Source organism: Neolamprologus brichardi, chromosome 22, assembly GCF_056152115.1.
Source record: "Neolamprologus brichardi isolate AB-2024 chromosome 22, ASM5615211v1, whole genome shotgun sequence".
In the NCBI taxonomy this organism is placed as follows: domain Eukaryota; kingdom Metazoa; phylum Chordata; class Actinopteri; order Cichliformes; family Cichlidae; genus Neolamprologus; species Neolamprologus brichardi.
In genome coordinates this window covers 32,682,744-32,703,726 of record NC_142124.1, presented here as the reverse complement: position 1 = coordinate 32,703,726, position 20,983 = coordinate 32,682,744, and the positions used below count along the sequence as shown (strand labels likewise).

Sequence of the window (20,983 nt, the reverse complement as noted above, 5' to 3'; positions counted from 1 at the left end):
AATACCAGCAGAGACATTTTTTTTATTTACTGCATATCCAATAATATATGGATATTTTAAACAAATTAAACAATAATTTTTAATGGAAAATCCTGATGTATAGAACTTCAAATATAACATCTTTACTTTGGCCTCAAATGGCAGTGAAACCCAATCTACAGCAAAGGTCCCGGTTCAACTTCAGCTAATTTGTCCTACTGAAAAAAAGTCTTTTTTTCTATGAAACATTTGATTTGAAGGGGGGGGGGAATGTGGATTTTACCTTGAAATGTGAGCCCTTTGCCTGACTGTAGACCAGAATGCATTTCATTCCAGACACAATGGAAGTCAGATGGCCCTCGTGATTTATCTTCACCTTCACTACCACTGGATGCCATGCTGGTCCTGTGAAGGCTATCTGGACCATTCAGAGCAGGATCCCATCAGCCCCACTGTCTGAGTTATGGTGACACTTCCAGACCACTGCAATGTTGTAGCAATGAGCCTGCTGGGGATTTATTAAAGCGCAACCCCCCGCCCCCACCCGCCTTTTTCTTTTCTGCTCACCTCCCTGCCCCGTCTGTTCACCGCCAGAAAGGATCCTATCTGTCTGCCCACAAACCAGAAACACATGCTCAGCATCTAAGCAGGCTTCAGTCACCTTGACTCACTTCTGCTAGCATGGTGAGCAGATACACAGAGTGACATACAGAAACACGTAAACACACAGCCATGTTTAGGAGGAACTGTGCTTTGGGTGAGTGGCGCTGGGATAGCGTCTTTATTAGAGTTTCATTTTGCTTTGGTTTTCTGCAAAAGTTTATTTTCATTGAATCTTTTACCCACGATGTGCTCAAACAGATTTAAAAAATTGTACAGTTTTAATTGTGATTTATTTGGAAGACTTTGATAGTAATGTTAAGAATACTAATAAACTGATGCATCCCTAAGGAATAATAATAATAAAAATAGCAGATTATTCAAAAAATACAAGTGTATTCATTTGTATTAGTAATATTACAGAAGAAGCTGTAATGTAAATGTAAACTTTAGCTATAAAATGTGTTAAACTAGATGTTATACAGTGAAAATCTGAAGCTTTTTAACTTTGAATTTGTTCAGTCAAACTAGTTTTGGTGTCTTTTTCATGTTGATTTTTGTGTTGTTGCTTGAATTGAAATTGCATTTAAATAAACAGGATGGGTGTTGAACAGTGGTTGAAAATCTTTTTAAAGAAGACTGTTAACAGCAAATATACAGGAAAAGGGGAAATTATAAACAACAGCTCCTGTTTGTTTAGGTTTGAGGCTCCCTTGTTGAGAGGGGGGCTGCCTAAAGTTATTGGCATCATAGTTCAGAGTGTCAGCTCATTCATCTGTATCACAAACCACAACCAAGGTAACCCGCATTTTCTCCACAAGCCTCTGTTACAAAACACGAGAGAGGGAAACTTAATGTTTCCTCACTACATCTTGGAATTTACTCCCGTTATTTTTTCCCCTGCCTTTTTTCTCCCCCTCATCTCGTCCCTCCCCCCTAGAGCGAGAGTCTCCCTGGTTGTGTTGTAGCAGCGCGTTATAAAGCAGAAAGCCTCGCCATTCCTTTCAGATCGTAACGCTCCAACCGCTGAGCGTGCTGGCCATTAGACAGTCAAGACCTGAACGTGCTCACAACTATGACCCTCCTGCTCCCTCCACCTGGATTAACTCTTAAGTAAGCGCTGGTTGTCGCTACCTGGTCCCTCTAACGTCAAGCCGCGGCAGCAGCCTCACCGGCCGATCGATCCTGTTCCCAATCTGCAACTCTCTGCTTTGTTCTCTTGCCATGGGGTTCGTTGTTTCCTTGTTGCCTGGGCAGCTGATGGGCTTGATTGTGCTGTGAAGTGGATACAAGGTGGATTTATGGTCGTCAAAGCCGAAACTACCATCCGAGGGAAATTAGTGGAAGTTTGAGCTCCGGGAGGATGCAGGTGACGTGTTGGTGCGCCGTGTTCCTTCTGACGCCTGCGCTTTACCTGGTGAGTTAGATTTTTCTTCCAGTTCAACTTTTCTGCACTTCGGTTTTATTCTGTCAGGAAGAAGAAAAGCCGTGTTTGTTGTTGTTTCCACACCGTGTGAGGTCCGTTACCCTTTCAAGCGTGCGTACTCCAAATGCATTTACATTGGCAGTAAGACTGGCGACTGTTCGGGGGATTCCACCTTATATTGCACTGCGTAAAGTACAGAAGTGGAATTCAAAGTTTAGATACACACTTTATTATAACTATGGAGCAGTAGGACTTGTGACAGGTGTGCCTTACGCTCAAATTCGCTGTGCGTAATATGCGCGAAGGAAATTTCCTCAAACATATTACACGGTATGTTTTAAAATTATACTTTTCACGTTGAACAGGTACAAATTGTAACACCTACATGTTCGATCGCAGACAGACACAGCAGTAGAAATGTCTCACGAGGGCGCCCTAACAAACCAAAACTCCCGGTCAGTCGGGTCGTCTTACGCAAACTGTGGAGCCTCTTAGGCTGGAAAGCAACGAGAGACGGAAGTTGGAGTTTGGGATCGGTTTAGAGAAATGTGACAAATGAGCTTTTCTGCATACTTTAGAATGATTTCTGTAGCTAATAAATAAATAAATAAATAAATCCTTTGAGCAGATTAAACAACTGAAACATATTTCGCAAAAAACTAACAACGTGTTTGCTTGAAAAGACGCAATTCAGCTTCGGGTTAATATAATACAAGTCTAGTCATAAGTGGGGGTTTTATTTTGAGAGAGCAAGAAAACAAAACAAAACAACAAACAATAAATAATAAATAATAAACAAACAAACAAACAAACAAAAACAATACTGATTTAGGCTCATCTGGCCGCACAAACGTGATTTAACAAACTGTTGATGATCGTCTACTTGGAAAAGAGCGACATATAAGCTTCATTCTCGGGCCTGATATTTCGTATAATTTGAGAAAACAAAAAGTGGAAACATAAATTTGATTCTATTTCATTTTTTTCTTCGTCTTCTGTAAGTCTTTAATTTAGCTGAGCAAATGCCATAACAGTGGAGTTACATATATATATTGCAGACAACATTCCGTTTCATTGAAGCAGACCGTTCACGGGGTAATTTCAGGTTCTGTGAAAACAGCTGAAGTCATTAAGAAATCATAATTATTTTTGGTTTGTTTGTTTTAAATAAACAAAGACCAACTAACTAAACACACAGCCGTATTTAAGTAACTTTCCCTTTCTTTGTCCCGGATAATATCTGTGTATCAGTTTTGCGGCGGTATTATGGGTCGTATCCACCCCCCCCCCCCCCCCCCCACCCCCAATGTACATGACTCGTTTATTGAAAATAAAATAAAATAAAGGGGAAACATGGTTCGGAGGGGAGCTGGCCAAGGTGCTGAAATCATTGAGCGCACACTCTGAAGCATACACAGAAACACGGAGACGTCACAGGAAATATAACAGGCCTAAACACGAGATTATTTTAAAATTAAAATTGAAATGGTCACTGTGAACTAAACTCAGAAGCCTGTGTTGTGTGACCACTTTTTGACACCATTCTCTTCTTGACATTAATTTGCAAGTGGACTCCAATCTTTGGGGAGTACTCTCTGAAATCCCCTCTTAATATTTCCTTGTCCTGATTCTGTTTCAAATTTGGAGGCATGGTATCAGTTACAGTAATTAAAACAGATTGTGAATTTATTGTAGAATTGTCACACATTCCACAATATCCATTTTTAATATTGTGGAATGGTAATGTCAATTCACAGTACAATAAATCCTGTTTGGCATGTTGAATTGAGTATGGAATGAACACACACACACACACACACACACACACACACACACACACACACACACACACACTCCGACAACTCGGCTAGGATAAGCAGAGCTTATAATAGAGCCCGTTAACTATCAGCCTTATCCACCGCAGCGAGGATTAGAGCTGAACTTTGATGGTTTTATTTTGTGTTAAAGGCTCTTGTCTCTGCTTAAGCCTCTTGTCTGAGAGCTGTGCCTTGACCCTGATAACAGCACAGTCTAGGTAGACCGCTGCACATGTAAAAGACACAGCAGGACTTTTACTTAAAATGTCCACTATTTAATTTTCACGCGTCTTATTTCCATCTTGTTATTACAATTATTTATGTAAGTGTAGTGTTCACACTGATTTATTCAAACAGTTGTTATGGATAATATTTTGAAGCTTCATCCTGTCTTTCTTTGACACCTCATGAAACGGTAATCTAAAACTATATTTAATTACAGTGCATTCATTTCATTAAAGTCTCATAGTTTCTTCATTACTGTTTAAATATGTCTACACACCCATCCTTATTTTCCACTTATGCAATTTATTATATTATATTATATTATATTATATTATATTATATTATATTATATTATATTATATTATATTATTAATTACACAACCTTTCCTCTTGTGGTAATGATCTTATTATCTTCTATTGATTTTAATTTTGGCTCATGTTGTATTATTATTTGATGCTGTAGTGACTCTTTTTTGTGGTTGGATGATCTCATCAGTTTGTCTTGTACTTATTTTTATAGTTAATAGACAGAAATTCTGACAACATGAGAGATTTAAGGATTTGAGTCACTGACAACAGCTTAAATACCAAACTGGCCTTGAGACAGGATACTGTCTCAAGGCCAGTTTGGTATTTAAGGGTCTGTAACTCCCACTGTCCCTCTCCCAATCCCCCACTCCCCTCCCTCTCACCCTTGGGACTAAAGGATGCAGTGGTCCCATTGGCACCAGTCGTCGTAGTCCTATTAAAGTGCTATTATAAACCAGTGCATTGAATCCTACAATGTCAAACTGTCTGTATGGGAGGCAGGAAAGAAAGATGACTACAGCACACCTTACACAGTGTGACCAGCCTATTATCACTACCTCCACTACTCGTTCACCGTTCTCCTGACCCCCTTCTCAGCACAACCTTCACTTCCACATTCCTCTATAATCCCCCCCCCTCCCCCCCCCAAAAGAAACAACATAAAACAACCAATATGCTTTCGTTGAGCTGTTTGAAGCTTAAATCAAGAGCGGGCCAGCATTAATTGAATTATATAGCAAATGGATTCTTGTAAATGCCCACATGCTGTGCGACTGAAGATAAATACACACACACACACAAGTGGACAAGTGCATTGTGTGGTCATCAAGTAAGAGCTGCTGAACGTGTGAAGCTTTCCTTTTTCAGTCCAGATGTCGACTAAGTGAACATTTCTCTCAGTTCCTTCTTCAACCTTTGTGCTACTTAGCTTTTAAAGCAGCATGGAGGCGTCACTTTAGAGCCATGAGAGCTTGGCTGCTGGAAAGAGCCAAGTACAAAAGGGCTCAGAGTTCAGTCTCAGATAACAACAATGCAATTCCCCCACTGCTGCTGTTCCTGCCGCTGCCTTAGTGGTCTCAGCTCAGCCCAGCTACCCAGCTCTGTTACACTCACTGGTTTTCATTTAGTGACTCCACTGAGTCTTTAGTGACTAGTCACCAGCTGCTGTGAATTATTTTATCTACATCAGCGGTTTGCAATGTGAAGATTCACGAGGAGGTTTGGATTGTTCGGAAAAACGTTCCATTTGTTTTCGGGGAGGTTGAAGAGCTTCTGTAGGTTTTGTGGGAATATAAACCTTTATTATTTAGTCCGTTATACAGTCCTTTTGTATTCTTACTGACCACTTGAAGGGCTTCAGTACAAGCCACATTCATGTAGCATTAATATACATCTATGGTCAGTTTAGAATCCTCAACAAGCCAACATGCAAGTCTTATTGGAGAGAACCCACACGAGCACAGGGCGAGCACGCAAGCTTCATACAAAAGAGTTCCCTGCCTGGATTTGAACCCAGGACGTTCTTTCTGTGAGTATTCATCCTATCACCATGCTGCCCCCAACCTTTTATTTTAAATGACAGAAATAAAACCTCGTGTTTTTCATGGCACCAGTCTCAAAGCACACAAGTTGTGATAACCCTTTGATATTTTGATCTTTAGCAGACAGGAAAATTTGATCAGTTTATCACAGTCGGTTTCACTCTTGTTTATAGTGTCTGTCCTTCCAACAATAACACAAATCAGAGATGATTAAAATAAAAATCAGCACTATTTCTTTTTGCTTTGCAAGGTAGATTAATAAATAACTGATTTGAGGAATTTTAAAACCTTTTCCCCACTCCCCACGTTGTTATTTAGAATTTCAATTGGCATCAAGAAAGATAATTATTATGGTAAAACTGTATTCATTAGAGAAGGTTTAAAAGATTTAGTAAAACTAGATATATCTACCCATTAAAATTTCAAAGGAATCTATGAGAAAAGCAAACAATAAAAATATTCTTCTGGAAAAAACATAATTGAAGGATATAAACTTTTTCTCTATCGTTTGAAAATGAAAATAGAAACAAATAATACATAAAGAAACTTTTTAATAATTATTTTCAAGCCTAAATATTAGGGGTGGGGGAAAAAATGGATACTGTGTAGCATGGTGATATTTTGTTTGCTAATAATGTATGGATACAGGGACAGCAGAAATCGATACTTTGTTACAAAAAGCTTTTTGTGCTCTGACTTCAGAGCATGTTGATCCTTTTTCTGAGCAAGAATCCTGACATTCCTTCACTGTCCAAATGTGTTTAACTTGTTTTTTGGCAGCAATAAACATGACAGTTTACTTATTTTAATTTAAGACATGTTTTATTTTAATCAAGTTTAAAACTTTTTTATTTAATGTAAAATTATATTTTGTTTTAATTTACTTTCAAATTCTTCAGTTGCTGAAGGGGCTGCATAGTTTTCATAAACTGCATAGTTCAGAATAGCTATAATTGTACCAGATGGTTGATTCAGTTAAGTTGGACTAGACTGTAATACAAACCGTTCAGTTTGTCAACAATCAAACTGAAATGAGAGAAAGACTGAGTGTGAGACTTTGATATTAGAGAAAATGAATATTGATAAAGTTTACCTTTATATACAGAATCTGAATATCGCAAAATATTTTTAAAAATTGCAATAATATCGTATCGTGGGATGTATGGTGATTCCCACCTCTACTAAATATATCAAATTCTTTATGAATTACTTCATGAAATTTATGAATGACCAATCTAATACTTTTGCCTTACAAGTTTATTTTATTCTACATTTGAGATATTAGGCTGCATCAGTTTATTAGTCAAACATCTGTATTGGACAGTATTTTCATTTTTATGTCTATCAACCATTAAAATGACATTCAGCAGTGGTAATGAAATTGTTATTGGAGAATTTAGTCTATTTTATATATTGGAGCCAGTTTTACATCTTTAAATGAATATCATACGAATCATAAGATTTTGTGATAAATCATTGTTGTTTGTTTATTATGAATATAAATAGTTCTTTGTTTACAACAAATGATAGGCAAGTTATGTTAAAGGTTATTATCTGCATAGAATTCTTTAATCTTACCACTTTAATCTAAAAATTCTTTCTTTCTCTTAGTGGTTATGTAAGAAAAATAATAAAGAACTTGAAATTATGGGGCAGTTGTTTTGCTTTCACTTTTATACTCTCATATATATATGTATGTTTCACAATATTTATTTAAATTAACTTTATTTAAAATGTCTTCATATATATATATATGGGCCTTACATATTTATATATGTAAGGCCCATATATATTTATATATATATATATATATATTTTTATATATATATATATATATATATATATATATATATAAATATATATATATCTATAAATGTAAGGCCCATGCTAAAACAACTAGAAATTAATCTTGGAACCTCATGTGTGGAGTTCACCTTTGACCTTCAATCAGGACACTGCTGTGCGTCTGGGCAGGCAGACTGATTGTGTAGAACTTTAAATTGATGCATCAAGGAGACTCAGTCTTCACACTGCATGAACTGTAACCTCTGTGATCCTGCCTGTGAGTTCCGGATTGTCTGAGCTCAGACAGTTTTCTCCCACAAACAGTCAAAACAGCACTTGACCTTGGTGTTTTACCATAAAGTCAGTGGTAATCGCACCTACTGTGGTGCGTGGAATCGGCACTTAAGTCCGTCGCTTATTTCTTTTCTCTGCATGCACCATCCAGGGATGATTATTCACATCCAGATGAGGGCAAATGAGCGATATGTAGCTTAAATTTGCATCTCTGTTGATGTTAAAGGAGAGAGGAATCAACCTTAAATATTCCCACAACAGCCCCGCAGACTTTGCAGCCATAGAAAATGGTAGTATTGTTATTGTGTGTGTGTGTGATGCTAGTGCATTATGTTTGAAATGGTAAGAGTGTGTGATTAATGACTACAGCCTCTATTCTCTGCTCCTTGCATTGCTCCAGATTTTCAATCGTGTTCGCAGTTCAAAGGTTAAAGCTGGAGCTGATCGTTGAAGGGTGTTGTTCTGAAAAATCCAGCCCTGCTTACGACCTGGGTTTGATCCTGAGGGAAGCCTCAACCCACCCCCCACCCAGCACTTGCTCCCCTCTCCACATAGAGCAATCCTTTTATGGCGAAGTGTGTGACACCTTGATAGCAGCACTTTGAAGCAGCCCATGAAGCAAAGTGTTTCTAAAGGAAGGAAGGGACTAGATAACCTCATTCCACCTGCTTTACATCTCCAGGTATTCGTGTAACTCTGGAGTCTGCCATGTGTTTGGTTCATTGCAGCTAAAGAGATAGCACAAACCTACAGCACTCAAACTGAAAACTGTTTCACTTGGGTTGATTCAGATTTTTTGATGGTTTTTTTGGACCCAGCATCCAGGAGCTCGTGTTACAGAGCTATAAATGGTGGATACAGCATCATACCTGTTTGTTAGACGCATCCTGCTGCCAGAAAAACAACAAAACAAACTGTTAATGTTTTAATAAAATCACTGCGAAAACAAACAGCAGCCATGATGACCAGTGAAATATCTGCATGTACAGAACTATCAATTATTTAAAAGAAATGTTTCAGTTTCAATTTCAGTAGCAAAGTGAAGTCAACATTATTTGTTACATGTGTTATATATATATATATATATATATATATATATATATATATATATATATTAGAGGTGGGAATCACCATACATCCCACGATACGATATTATCACAATACTTAACGCACGATACGATATTATTGCAATTTTTAAAAATATTTTGCGATATTCAGATTCTGTACATAAAGGTAAACTTTATCAATATTCATTTTCTCTAATATCAAAGTCTCACACTCAGTCTTTCTCTCATTTCAGTTTTATTGTTGACAAACTGAACGGTTTGTATTACAGTCTAGTCCAACTTAACTGAATCAACCATCTGGTACAATTATAGCTATTCTGAACTATGCAGTTTATGAAAACTATGCAGCCCCTTCAGCAACTGAAGAATTTGAAAGTAAATTAAACAAAATATAATTTTACATTAAATAAAAAAGTTTTAAACATAATTAAAATAAAACATGTCTTAAATGAAAATAAGTAAACTGTCATGTTTATTGCTGCCAAAAAAAAGTTAAACACATTTGGACAGTGAAGGAATGTCAGGATTCTTGCTCAGAAAAAAAACAACTTTTTTTGTAACAAAATATCGATTTCTGATGTCCCTGTATCGATACATTATTAGCAAACAAAATATCACCATACTACACAGTATCGATTTCCCCCCCCACCCCTAATATATATATACATATCCTTGAGCACATGTCTTCTACCAGAGGCCTGGCAGCTTGAGGGTCCTTGCTGTTTCAAGGACAGTGTTTTTCTAGACAGAGATCTCGGATGAAAGCAGGAGAATAAGCAATTTGGTGTGTCATTTTTACTATTATTATTATTTATTGTATTATTATAATAGATTAACATTATTTATACAAATAATTTATAATGATTCATTTTATTATTATAAACACATTTCAAAGTATTCCAAGTTTAAAATGTATTAAGAGACATCATGATCACAACATGTGACCTGAACACAGGTGGATATGGCACACACACACACACACACACACACACACCACAATGTTGTCCATATATACTTTACTAAAGATATATATATATATATATATATAGATATATATATATAAGGGATGCAACGATACTCGTATCGATATTGAACCGACGATGCGCTCAGTGGATCTGCGCTCGACAGAGCAGCCTAGGCGGAGTAGTCGAACGCAGATTCACTGAGCGCAGGGCAAGCTAGCGAGACAGAAGCTAAGCTCGTTGCAACATGGCAAATTGAACCTCCCCCACCCTCATTCAGATCTGGCGTTTGGAACTATTTTGGTTTTCATGTGACGTATGACCCTGAAGGTAAGCGCGTCATGGACAAAAGTAAAACAGTATGTTGGATGTGCCAGCAATGCTCAATTACATTGGTGGGAACTAGTGTGTTAGCGCAGTTAGCTTGTTAACGTGTCGGCTGTCCAGCCCCAAGCACGGGGCGATCCGCGGTAGCTCGTTAACGGAGATTTGCCGTGTTGTGGCGTTAACGTCATTTCAACGAGATTAATGCTGACAGCACTAGTGGGAACACAACGAATATGACTGCACATTTACTCCGACATCATCCTAGTGCAAAGACCAGTGGAAGCAGACAAAAACAACAAGCACGCATGCTACAAACTTTACCCGAGTCATTTAGCCGTTAGCACATGATTCTCCTTATGGGGACCTGATATGTTTAATATGCTGCTGAGAATATAGCCCAGAAGAAGCGTATAGTATAGCTTTTATTTTGGAAAGAGACATTTCTCTGTAATAAACTCTCTTTTCCAAAGATGAGTGATTTCTCAATAAGATAGATTATTTTTTTATTATTTTGTTGTTTCAGCAACATTAAATTTAAAAACTGTACTTTTGAGTTAAAATATATATTTATAATTCTAATAAATGACAAATTAAAAAGGCATGAACATTTTTTTGTATCGAAAAAATATCGAACCGTGAATTTTGTGTATCGTTGCTCCCCTAATATATATATATATATATATATATATATATATATATATATATATATATATATATATATATATATATATATTAAGGAAATGTCACAGCATTATCAAACATTTTAGAAAATAAAAGGATAAAAGCAGAAGGAAGAGGAGAAGTGGTGGAAATAGTTAAAATGGCTGCGTGTGTGTGTGTTTGTGCTGGGGGGGGGATGCTTCCCTCCACTGCCTCGGCAGTGATGGATCTGCCATCGGAGCTCTTGTCTGCTGCACAGTCCAGCAGTCACAGCATCCACTGATGGGAATTACGAGCCATGTCCGTTATCTCCTACTTTAGATCTTTCCATCCTGTTGGGATACAGTGCTCGGGTATGTGGGTGCTGTCACTTCACTGCAGACACATGTATAGATGATTTATGAAAAAAGTGAGTGATGAATACCTATGTGTGCTCTCAAAACTTGGGATTATCCCCATATATTGTTTGACATTATTGCGCTATTTGTGTGAAATCATTACAGTGAAATCTGGGAGGATTTTACTTAACAGTGTAAAATCCAAGGAGCTGGAAAAGAATTGTGTTCATCTCAAAGTCAGCAGAGATTTTCATTTTAAGCTGTTTTCTATATTACAACTCATTAAACCTCCAAGACACTCCTAAACTTATTAGAAAAACAAACAAATAAACAAATGTGTTAAGCAACCTTTGACACAACCACAATGTGAGTAAACCATTTGAATCAATTAACCCTTAATAATCCCAACTCACTCTTCTTCACAAAATAGTCCAATCAAATGGAAGTCTTCAAATTAAAAAAATTGTTTTCCCATTTTTAAGTCTCCCATTTGTCCAGTACACAGCTCCACTGGCCACAGAGTACTCATCCACTTAACTATCGTTTAACTGGTCTCATAATGACAACTCGTACTTAACTTTGATATCATCGGTAATCAGTTATGGAAATCAAAACACCATGGTGTGCTAATTGTTTATATTTACAGGTAAGTCCTTTAACCATTCCAATTCTGCCAGCAACAAAGAGACATAGAAATAGATGCAGACAGATATAATGTGATATAATGTGAATGTGTGAGCATCATATAAATTAATGACCCATTGACACCCAATGAGCCTGAAGTAAGCTAGCCAGTTTCCGTCAAAAGATGATATACCATGCTCTGACTGAAGGATAAATAAACACAGCAAATAAAGCATATAGCTCTCTGAAATCACTTTGGATGTAAATAATGACAGAAACAACAGCAGGTTTCTTTTTAGGGTTATTGAAGTTGAGCTAGTTTATACATAATGGTGTGCTACCTGGTGGGTAGAAAGGGAAATGTAGTGGGAGTCACATAGCACAGACAGATTAATGAACAGTCAGCAAGCAAGAAAAAAGAGAAGAAGAGAAAAAAATTGAACATATAATACACAATATGTAAAACATGATATAATACTCAAGGGTTTTAATTACAACATATTTAATTTCTTAAGCTTAGATACTCTTTTCTGAACTTTGCCATTAAGGCTGCACACAGGGCAGCTGTGGCTACAATGTAGCTGCCATCACCAGTGTGTGAATGTGTGGATGACTGGTTGTGTAAAGCGCTTTGGGGTCCATAGGGACTAAGTAGTGCTATACAAATACAGGCCTTTTACCATTTAGGAGGTGTTAAATTTAGTATTTTGGAGTGAGAATTTGCTGGTGTGGATAAGAACCTTTCCAAGAATTATAAATTAATTAGCAACAACTATCACTGTCCTTAAGAATACTTTTATCTATACAAAATAGTAGGGCTGCAACCAAAGATCATTTTGGTAGCTGACTAATCTGCCAATTTCTTGTTTTGATTAGATGATTATTTCAGTAACTCTTATCTCCGCTTCCTGAGTTTGTCCTGCAAAGAGGCCCATGCACCTCTCAAATGGCTGAAGTCATGACAGAGAGCATCTTTAGTGTGGTTATCAGCAGCTGGCTGCTCACTCCCGAGCATGTCTACTGCAATTGTGAATTCATGAACCGAATCATCTGTAAACTTTGGAAACTTTACAACTTTGGAGCCAGCCTTCCACTGGTGGTTCGCAAACCACTTACTGCTAAAGCGACAGAGTGAAAGTGGACAGCATATCGTTGATTATTGGTTCTGTTATTAGTTAGCTAACATAAATTAATATATGCCTATTGACCGCAACCAACCAACCAACCAACCAACCAACGAGGTGTTGTAATGTTCTGACAGAAGATGGCACTAAACATGTTTTTAAACTTGAAGCACTCAAATGTAGCTTCACAGATGTTACATCTGTGTCAGTTTCTGAGAGCTGTCGTGTAAATGGTGTAAATTAACCTTTATATGTGTAGTGTTTCATGTCCTAATCATCACAATTATTAAGAGGAGAAAAATCTAAAGCTCTTAAGGTGTGTGTGTTAGTCCCCGTAGGGAAATTGCTCCTCTGCATTTAACCCATTTACCCAGTGAAGCAGTGGGCAGCCATCAACGCAGCGTCCGGGGAGCAGTGTGTAGGGACGGTACCTTGCTCAGGGGTACCTCAGGGTAACCGTTCAGTGGAGTCGAACCCCCAACCTTCCGATCATGGGGCCACCACTCTACCTACTGAGCTATCCCTGCCCCATCGAGGTTTAGTTAATGATTCTAAACGAGACTGCTTTTCATGTGATATTATATCTATATCTGTTATTCTTCTCCAGTATTTATATTGAATCAAAGCAAAACCCTGGCATTTAATCTCCAATCACAACAGAACTGCTTTTGAAACCCTTGGTTCAGTTTCTGTAGTGAAACAAGAGAAATGTGAGTTATGGAGAAGAAGAGGATGAAGGGAAGAGGCTGCTTCATGAGTACGTTATTCCAATTTGTCCTCAATACCACGCGTCTATCAGAATGGACTGTTTGTGCTGTCACTGTCACTCTCAGCAAACACGTTGGACTATAATGCATCTGAGGAAAAGCACACTACACAATTGTCAACAGATGATTTATTTATTTCTTTAGATGGAACAATAAATTGTCAGTCTTTGTGTAAGGCACAAGAGAAAATGTTTTATTTATTGGTTTATTTTGTTTGTTTTGTAACAATATATTTAACAATATAAATCTGATTACTATGATGCTTAAAGGCTTCTTTTTATTCCTGAGAAAACCTGAGAAAGTTTAATTTTGATTTAAATTAGATTTATTATTTTCTGTCAAAAGTTAACCATAGAAAACGTGCTGTCAAATTATCAATGCTATATTCTATGTTATCTTTGATCTATAGTTTACATTTCATAGGTATGTATGATAAATGTAAATCTTTATTTTTAACATAAACAGAAGTGTTATAGAAGAGCACACAGAAAATGAAAAACTAAACTCATCTGGTCAGTTCCAAATAAATAATTTACATTTAAAATTTAGTAAATTAAAAACAAATTCTCTCTAAGTCTTAAACAAAATGCCGAACATACACTATATCATTTCTTCTGTATAGGTTGAACTACATTAAATCATTGTGTAACAACCACACAAATAAACAATCTGTATTCAAAAAAAATTCAAGAAACTTTTAAATGGAAACAAAGGAGAAGAAAAACAAAACTGACAGATCAATTCAACTGTGGCCGGCTTCAAGGGAAGCAATAAATAAATATCAACATAGCTGTCTCTCTACACGATTGTAGCTGGGAGGGGCCATCTGAAGGTAATGTTTACGGCCCATGAGGTAATGTAATTATGTTAATCATGCTCTCAAACTTGACATTTTTAACGGTGCTTTTACTGACATCATGGATTCCAGGATGTGCGTCTGGGTGAAATCACTGTGCCCTCTGGGCTGAATTCTATTGATACACTATTTCACCTATAAGTTACATTAGTTCATACAGTTTGGTAATGAAGAATTTAAACACCCATATCATTGACAAGTTTTTGCAGAGCAAACTCAGTTTAATCATCATTTAACTGTAATTTAGTGTTTCTGGTAACCAGCACGAGTGACGAGTACACTGAACAGATGAGCGTATGCAAGTCAGACTTTGGGAAATAGCCCTCAATGTGTCTTTGAAACTAAAAAGAGGTCGTTCACCAGCTTGTGCAGCTAGTTTTAAAACATGATGCTACTTGTGAATTTCAAAACAAATGTAAATGTGTCGATAATCATTTATCTGCTTCTGTATCCAGAGAAAAGCTCTCTCCTGTTCGTCCAAGATTGAGTTTTAAAACATTTACATTTCTTCATGTGCTGCAGTTCTTTATGAGTGTACTACGCATCTGGGGTTGCAATTGCATGTTTGTGCCATAAAAGATATATATATATATATTTATATATATATATATTATATATGTGTGTGTGTGTACCATCTCATCTATCTATCATCCATGCAGGATCTCAAGATGCAAGATGTCCACCGTCACCAAGAATACAATTTGTAACACACAACACCAAAATGGATTGAAATCTTGCGGTGCCTACAAGTGTCCTGTGTTCAAAAAGGCATATGTGCAGGCTCATTTTGCCAGTGAATGTTGAAATGATTCAGAGAAGGAAGGGAGAAAGCGCTGTGGTCAGATGAAACCAAAATCAAACTTTATTGTATCAGCTTGAGCCGCCTGGTTTGGAGGAAGAATGCTGAATATAACCCAAAGAACACCTCCCCCACATTAAGCACAGAGGAGGAAACATTATGCTTTGGGTTTGTTTGTCTGCTGAGGGTACATGACAACTTAATCACATCGAAGGGCCAATGAACCAGGCTGTGTACTATAAAAACTTGGATAAGAATCCGTCAACCAGAACACCGAAAATGGGTTTTCAAGTACAACGATGACTCAAAACATACTAAGGTAACAAAGGAGTGACAAAAAAGATGCATGTCAAGGTCATGGAGTTGCCTAGCTAGTGTGCAAAATACTATGGGAAATCTGTGGAGGGAGCCAAAGCTTTGAGTTGCCAAGTGGCAGCCCAAAATCCTAATCCCTTTATGGAATTTCTGTAATGAGGAGTGCACCGAAATCCCCTCCTGAGATCTGTGCAAGTGGTGGATATCCTGTCTCTCTCCATTAATATGAAACTATACACACACACACCACACACACCCCAGGGTGGCACTGTTGCGCAGTATAAAAAATTGAATGATAAAATTAATGTCACTGCGCACTTAAAAGTTGTTTATACTGCTTCATTAATCAATACATTACAGGCAAAGACATTTGTGTCCCTTTTGCTATGTGGGGCAAAGGGCTGTTGTGATGGAATAGGCCAATGATTGTCCTTATCAGGGCCCCATTGCAGCAAATGACAGTGCTTCATTACTTACTGCAGCCCTGAAGATTGTGGCCATATTGATTTTTAGATTTGATTGCCTCTGAATGGCTTCCAGTCACAGCAGAGTGGAGAAAAAACAGGTATGAGGAGTGTTTTTCTGTGGCTGACAGCTGTCAGTCAGCACAATGATATTCATCCTTTAAAGGAAGTAGAGCAGGGGACCTTCTGTTCCTTGCTTATCTCTATTCCTTATTTATCGACTCTCAGACTCCTTGTCTTGTTATCTCCTCTTCTGACTTTCCATTCTCCACACTCTCAGAGCCACATGAATAACTTCTTATCAAGGTGACCCCTGACTTCAAATATTCCTTTCCTTCAATCGGATGTATTTCCCCTCATTGTTTGCCATATAGCACAAAATGTTTCGCTCACTGAAAACGTTACATCGAGATGACTAGAATGTAACTAGAAACTAGAAACTTTCAAGGAAGTGGATCGAACATTGCTGGACTCGGACATGCTGTCAGCTGCCCAGACATGAGAAGGCCACGGTGAGGAAGATAAGGACGACGTGGGATGGTGGAAGAGAGAGACATGAAATGCAGAATGCAGGATGAAATGTTGATGTCCATCTTGGTCACTATTCAAGACGGCTTCCTCGTCGGCTTTTATTGAGTTTCTTCAAAGTCGGCTTGTGTGCTGGACCTAATCACATGCTGTGTCACGTGCCTGTGCTGGCCACAGAGGGGCTACATGGGCATGGTTCCTGGAAAAGTCACGGCTGCTGTGTTAGCAAGTCTGTTAGCATGAGTATATGTGTAATTTGTGTATTTTGTGCTTAAAGGAGATTCAAAAGCAAAAAAAAGCAAAATAGTCTGATTACACTGCAATTACATCTTCCAACAAATTAGTTCATTCTTATAAATTTTCATTTCATTTCCTTGGTCAATCAATGGTCAATTGTAACTTTATTGTCCCTAACGGGAAATTGATTTGCAGTATGTCCGTACAAACAAACAGACAACCAACACATCACATACACTCACCAAAATAATATAATATAAGCCTGAGAAAACAACCTAGATTTTTCATCAAAAAAGTGCAATGTGCAATGGCAACAACACTTATGGTTTAGTGTTATTAACTATGATAATAGCAGTAGGTACAAAAGACAATCTATGTCTCTTTGTCTTCACTGCAGGCACTTTAATTCTCTTTTCAATTCTCTTAGAATTCATCCATTAAAAATATGTAGGAATCGGTGGTTTGTGGAAGCTGCCATGTTACCCCACCACATTGAACACAGTGGCCGAGACGGACATTGGCATTTTGCCTGATTGTGTTTTGTTGTGAGATACCAGCTACTGTTGTCGTATGTTTTATATGTTACTCTATTGTAAAGCTAAAAAATAGCTCTTTCAAACCACACTGCTCACAATAAAATAAAAATATAATGAATTAAAGGAAGGTTGGACATCAGACTGGTCATAGGTGATATGATGATCCAGCTCTGGAAGGAGGGGCACTATTCATCGTCTCATTTGGAGCATGCCCTGAGGTTGTTGGGTATGCAAACAAGCGCATGGGGGGCATACAAAATACTGAGTGCCATTTTAAATTTCTGCTATAAAATTTCAGCCTAATGGATTTGCCTGCCATGACAGTTTTTCACTTTGATTTTTGGGGTGTCTTTGAATTCAGCCCTTTGCAGCTTAATAATTTTCATTTCCATCAAAAAAGGGGCCTTCCAACACCATTCGATACAAATATCCATTATCATATTTTTACATGGAGAGCTACTTTTTTCCAGGGTTACTTCGTTGCTTTAGCAGCAACTTGAGAATATTCATTTGCATTTTCGAAATCCATAATCAAAATATTTCAGTTACCAATAGCAACAAACATAATACAAAGTAGAAAAAAATGTCTTAAAGTGTTGAACTAAAGATAATCAAGTCCTCTTTAGCACATGTTCCTTGTATCGTAATGTTTCTCTGTAAGGTTTGGGAAACGTCACAGAGCAAAAAAGGGCAGTTTCTGGCACACAGCATTGTGCCGCTACCTTTATCTCTCATTCTGTGTATGCTACAGCATTTATAAAATCAATTACTGCTGATGGGAGTTCCTCTGAACAGGTAGTGAGGTGTCTCTGCACTAATTCATCCTGTCGCTTTGATGGATTTGCTCACCTCTCTAAGCGGTGTGTCCGAAGCGCCGAGAGAGCACGGCCGATCTGTCAGGCTTCACAAGTCATTACTTAAAACATGAACAGCTCAGGACGCAGAGAGCAGCCCCACCGTGATGATCTGCTAAAGACATGTATGTTCTTGTCTGTGAGAGTGGACAGAAAGCAGACTGGTGCAGTAGTTGTGATGCGTTGGGAATATGTATGAAGCAGGAGATTTGGGTTGGACCCTTAGGAATACATTCAGTTTTCCCAGTGGTAGTGAGAAACCTTTGTTGAAGCTGCATTAAATTAGAATGTCACAGCTGTTAGAACAGCCACGCTTATGAGCCAAGGAAAGCAGGAAAGTAAGCCGTATAATTGTGCTTAAACATTAGTTTAAAACCAAACATTTTGACCTGATTCAGTATTTGCTCTTAAACTGATCATTTTTCTCTTTGAGTTCCTCTGTCTGTGCATCAGTGTTGCAAGTCTGTTAATTTAATCCTTATATAAGGTGTTCTAGAAACATTGGTACATATTAACAAAATACTATTAGGGATAGTCCGATCCTACTTTTTGGGATTCTGACCTAAACCTTTGGCTATGAGTATCTTCCAATACCAAGTATAGATCTAATATCAGTGTTAATAATAATTAATGAGTTATCGGTTTCCTCACTGTGGGGAAGTGTTTATGTGTAAAGAAACCTTGAACTTGACTTAAACAGCTTTCCTTATACTTTTTAATATTTTCTAAAGAATTAACAAATAAAAAGAGTCCTGTGATACATAATGAAAAAATAAATGAAGTCACAGTAGCTTCTCTTGTTACACATGCAGGTGTGGAGCTGACAGGGTCAGTATTGGACCAATATCAGATAGATATCCTGGACATACAAACACAGATAGATAGATAGATGTGCAAAGCAGCCGGTATTTGTATTTGTTGAGGGGGAAAGTATTTGTATTTGAGTAAAATTCAAAATAGGCGTAAAAATCCATTTTTTTGCGTTACACTTCTAATTAACATTATAGTGTAAGTATTCTTTAGTAGTGGTGCTGGTGGGTACCAGGATTACGATGCTTTAAGTGCATGTGATTATGCATAACAGAATTTGACAGATGTTTGATATAACTGCCTCTGCTGATCTGACTTTTGCACACATTACATATCAGTTTGGTTTCATCTGCAGAGTGTAAAATGCTTCCACACAGAACTTGATCAAGTTGTTTTGGCTGGTGAGGACCAAGAGGTGGCTCAGCAGTAGGGCTGGGTATCGTCACTGATTTCTAGAATCTATTTGATTCTGATTCGATTAAATTCGATTAAATTCAATTCGATTCAATTCGATTTGAATCTGGGAAGTTTTGACAGTCAGAAATATTATAATTCAGATCAGTACATTTACATATTTTTGTATCTATAAAAAGGAAGCTGACACACGCAAGACTTTATCAAAGGTGTGAGCATCACAGCAGATGCCAGCGCTGTAAACAACGGTAGACTTGTGCCTAACAGGCAAGCAAATAATGCAAAAAACAGTACAGAGAGAGAGAGAGAGAGAGAGCTGTGCATGAAGTGTGATTTTATCGTGGTGAAAGCAAAACAGTAAAAGTCAGAGTGAATTCATGACGATGTTTATGTGAAGCGTAGTTTGGATCTTCTTTTGCTGCTGATTCAGTCAATATTGTGTGGAGAGAGATAAAACTAACAGCTTCAGAATCAGCGCAAAAAGGGCGTAAACACAAAGAGCGGACCCGCCGAAACATCAGAATCAGCGAGCTGTCGGCTTTCAGCCCCGACTGTGTCCGTGCCGTCAGGTGAGAAAGGCGACATCTCACTCATTCTGATCCGCGCTGTGTGTTTACGTCTTTGTGCAGTATCCGTGTACCTGCTCTCATTTACTGTCTTAGCTGTTTGGTGGTTGTTGAAATGTTGTGAGGTTTCACCTGAGATTCTGGCATTTCGGGCAATATTTAAAAATTGATTCAGGATTTTAATGAATCGATTTCACGTTATCCAAGCCAGAATCGATTTTAATCGATAAATCGATTATAAAAACCCACCCCTACTCAGCAGCAGCAACACTCTTTTCTGTTTGACCAAATCCATGTGGGAAGTTTCAGCTAAGTTAATGAGTGACGGGAAGCTATGCTAAGGTTAACTAGCCTGTAGCCTACATCTTGTTGTCTGCAAAAGACAGAGTAACTTAAATGTACCATATAACTCCCACAAGTGCATACAATTCGACACAACTACAGAAGCATTGTTTTATCCTTTTAAACCGAACTTTAGCGTTACTCTGTCAACAGCCTATTGTCCAATTACCAAGCTAACAGAGCTACGTAAACAGAGCAAACATGAGAGCACCCGACTGCAGACGTCATTAATGTAGCGTAATTGATTAATCTCCTGATCCTCGCTAAAGTTATAAACTGCCTCTGGAACCCAGTTAAGGTACAAAAAAAATCTATTTAACAAAAATAGTGATGCAGTTCAGTCTTTTACCGCTCAACCGAGTCTTCTCTGTTGCTGTGTGGAGCACATTCACCTTTTACACGTCACTCACTCAGGGG

At 37.8% G+C, this 20,983-nt stretch overlaps 1 protein-coding gene across 1 annotated transcript in view; it reads left to right on the top strand.

Moving 5' to 3' along the window:
• Positions 1 to 586: 586 nt before the first annotated feature.
• Positions 587 to 20,983, top strand: part of nxph1 (neurexophilin 1) — an 80,957-nt gene continuing 60,560 nt past the window's right edge. The window contains exons 1-2 of the mRNA XM_006803372.2: positions 587 to 663; positions 1,520 to 1,996. Of these exons, the coding sequence (XP_006803435.1) occupies positions 1,943 to 1,996 (54 nt within the window). The 5' untranslated portion in view covers positions 587 to 663; positions 1,520 to 1,942. The remainder of the gene's footprint in view (positions 664 to 1,519; positions 1,997 to 20,983) is intronic.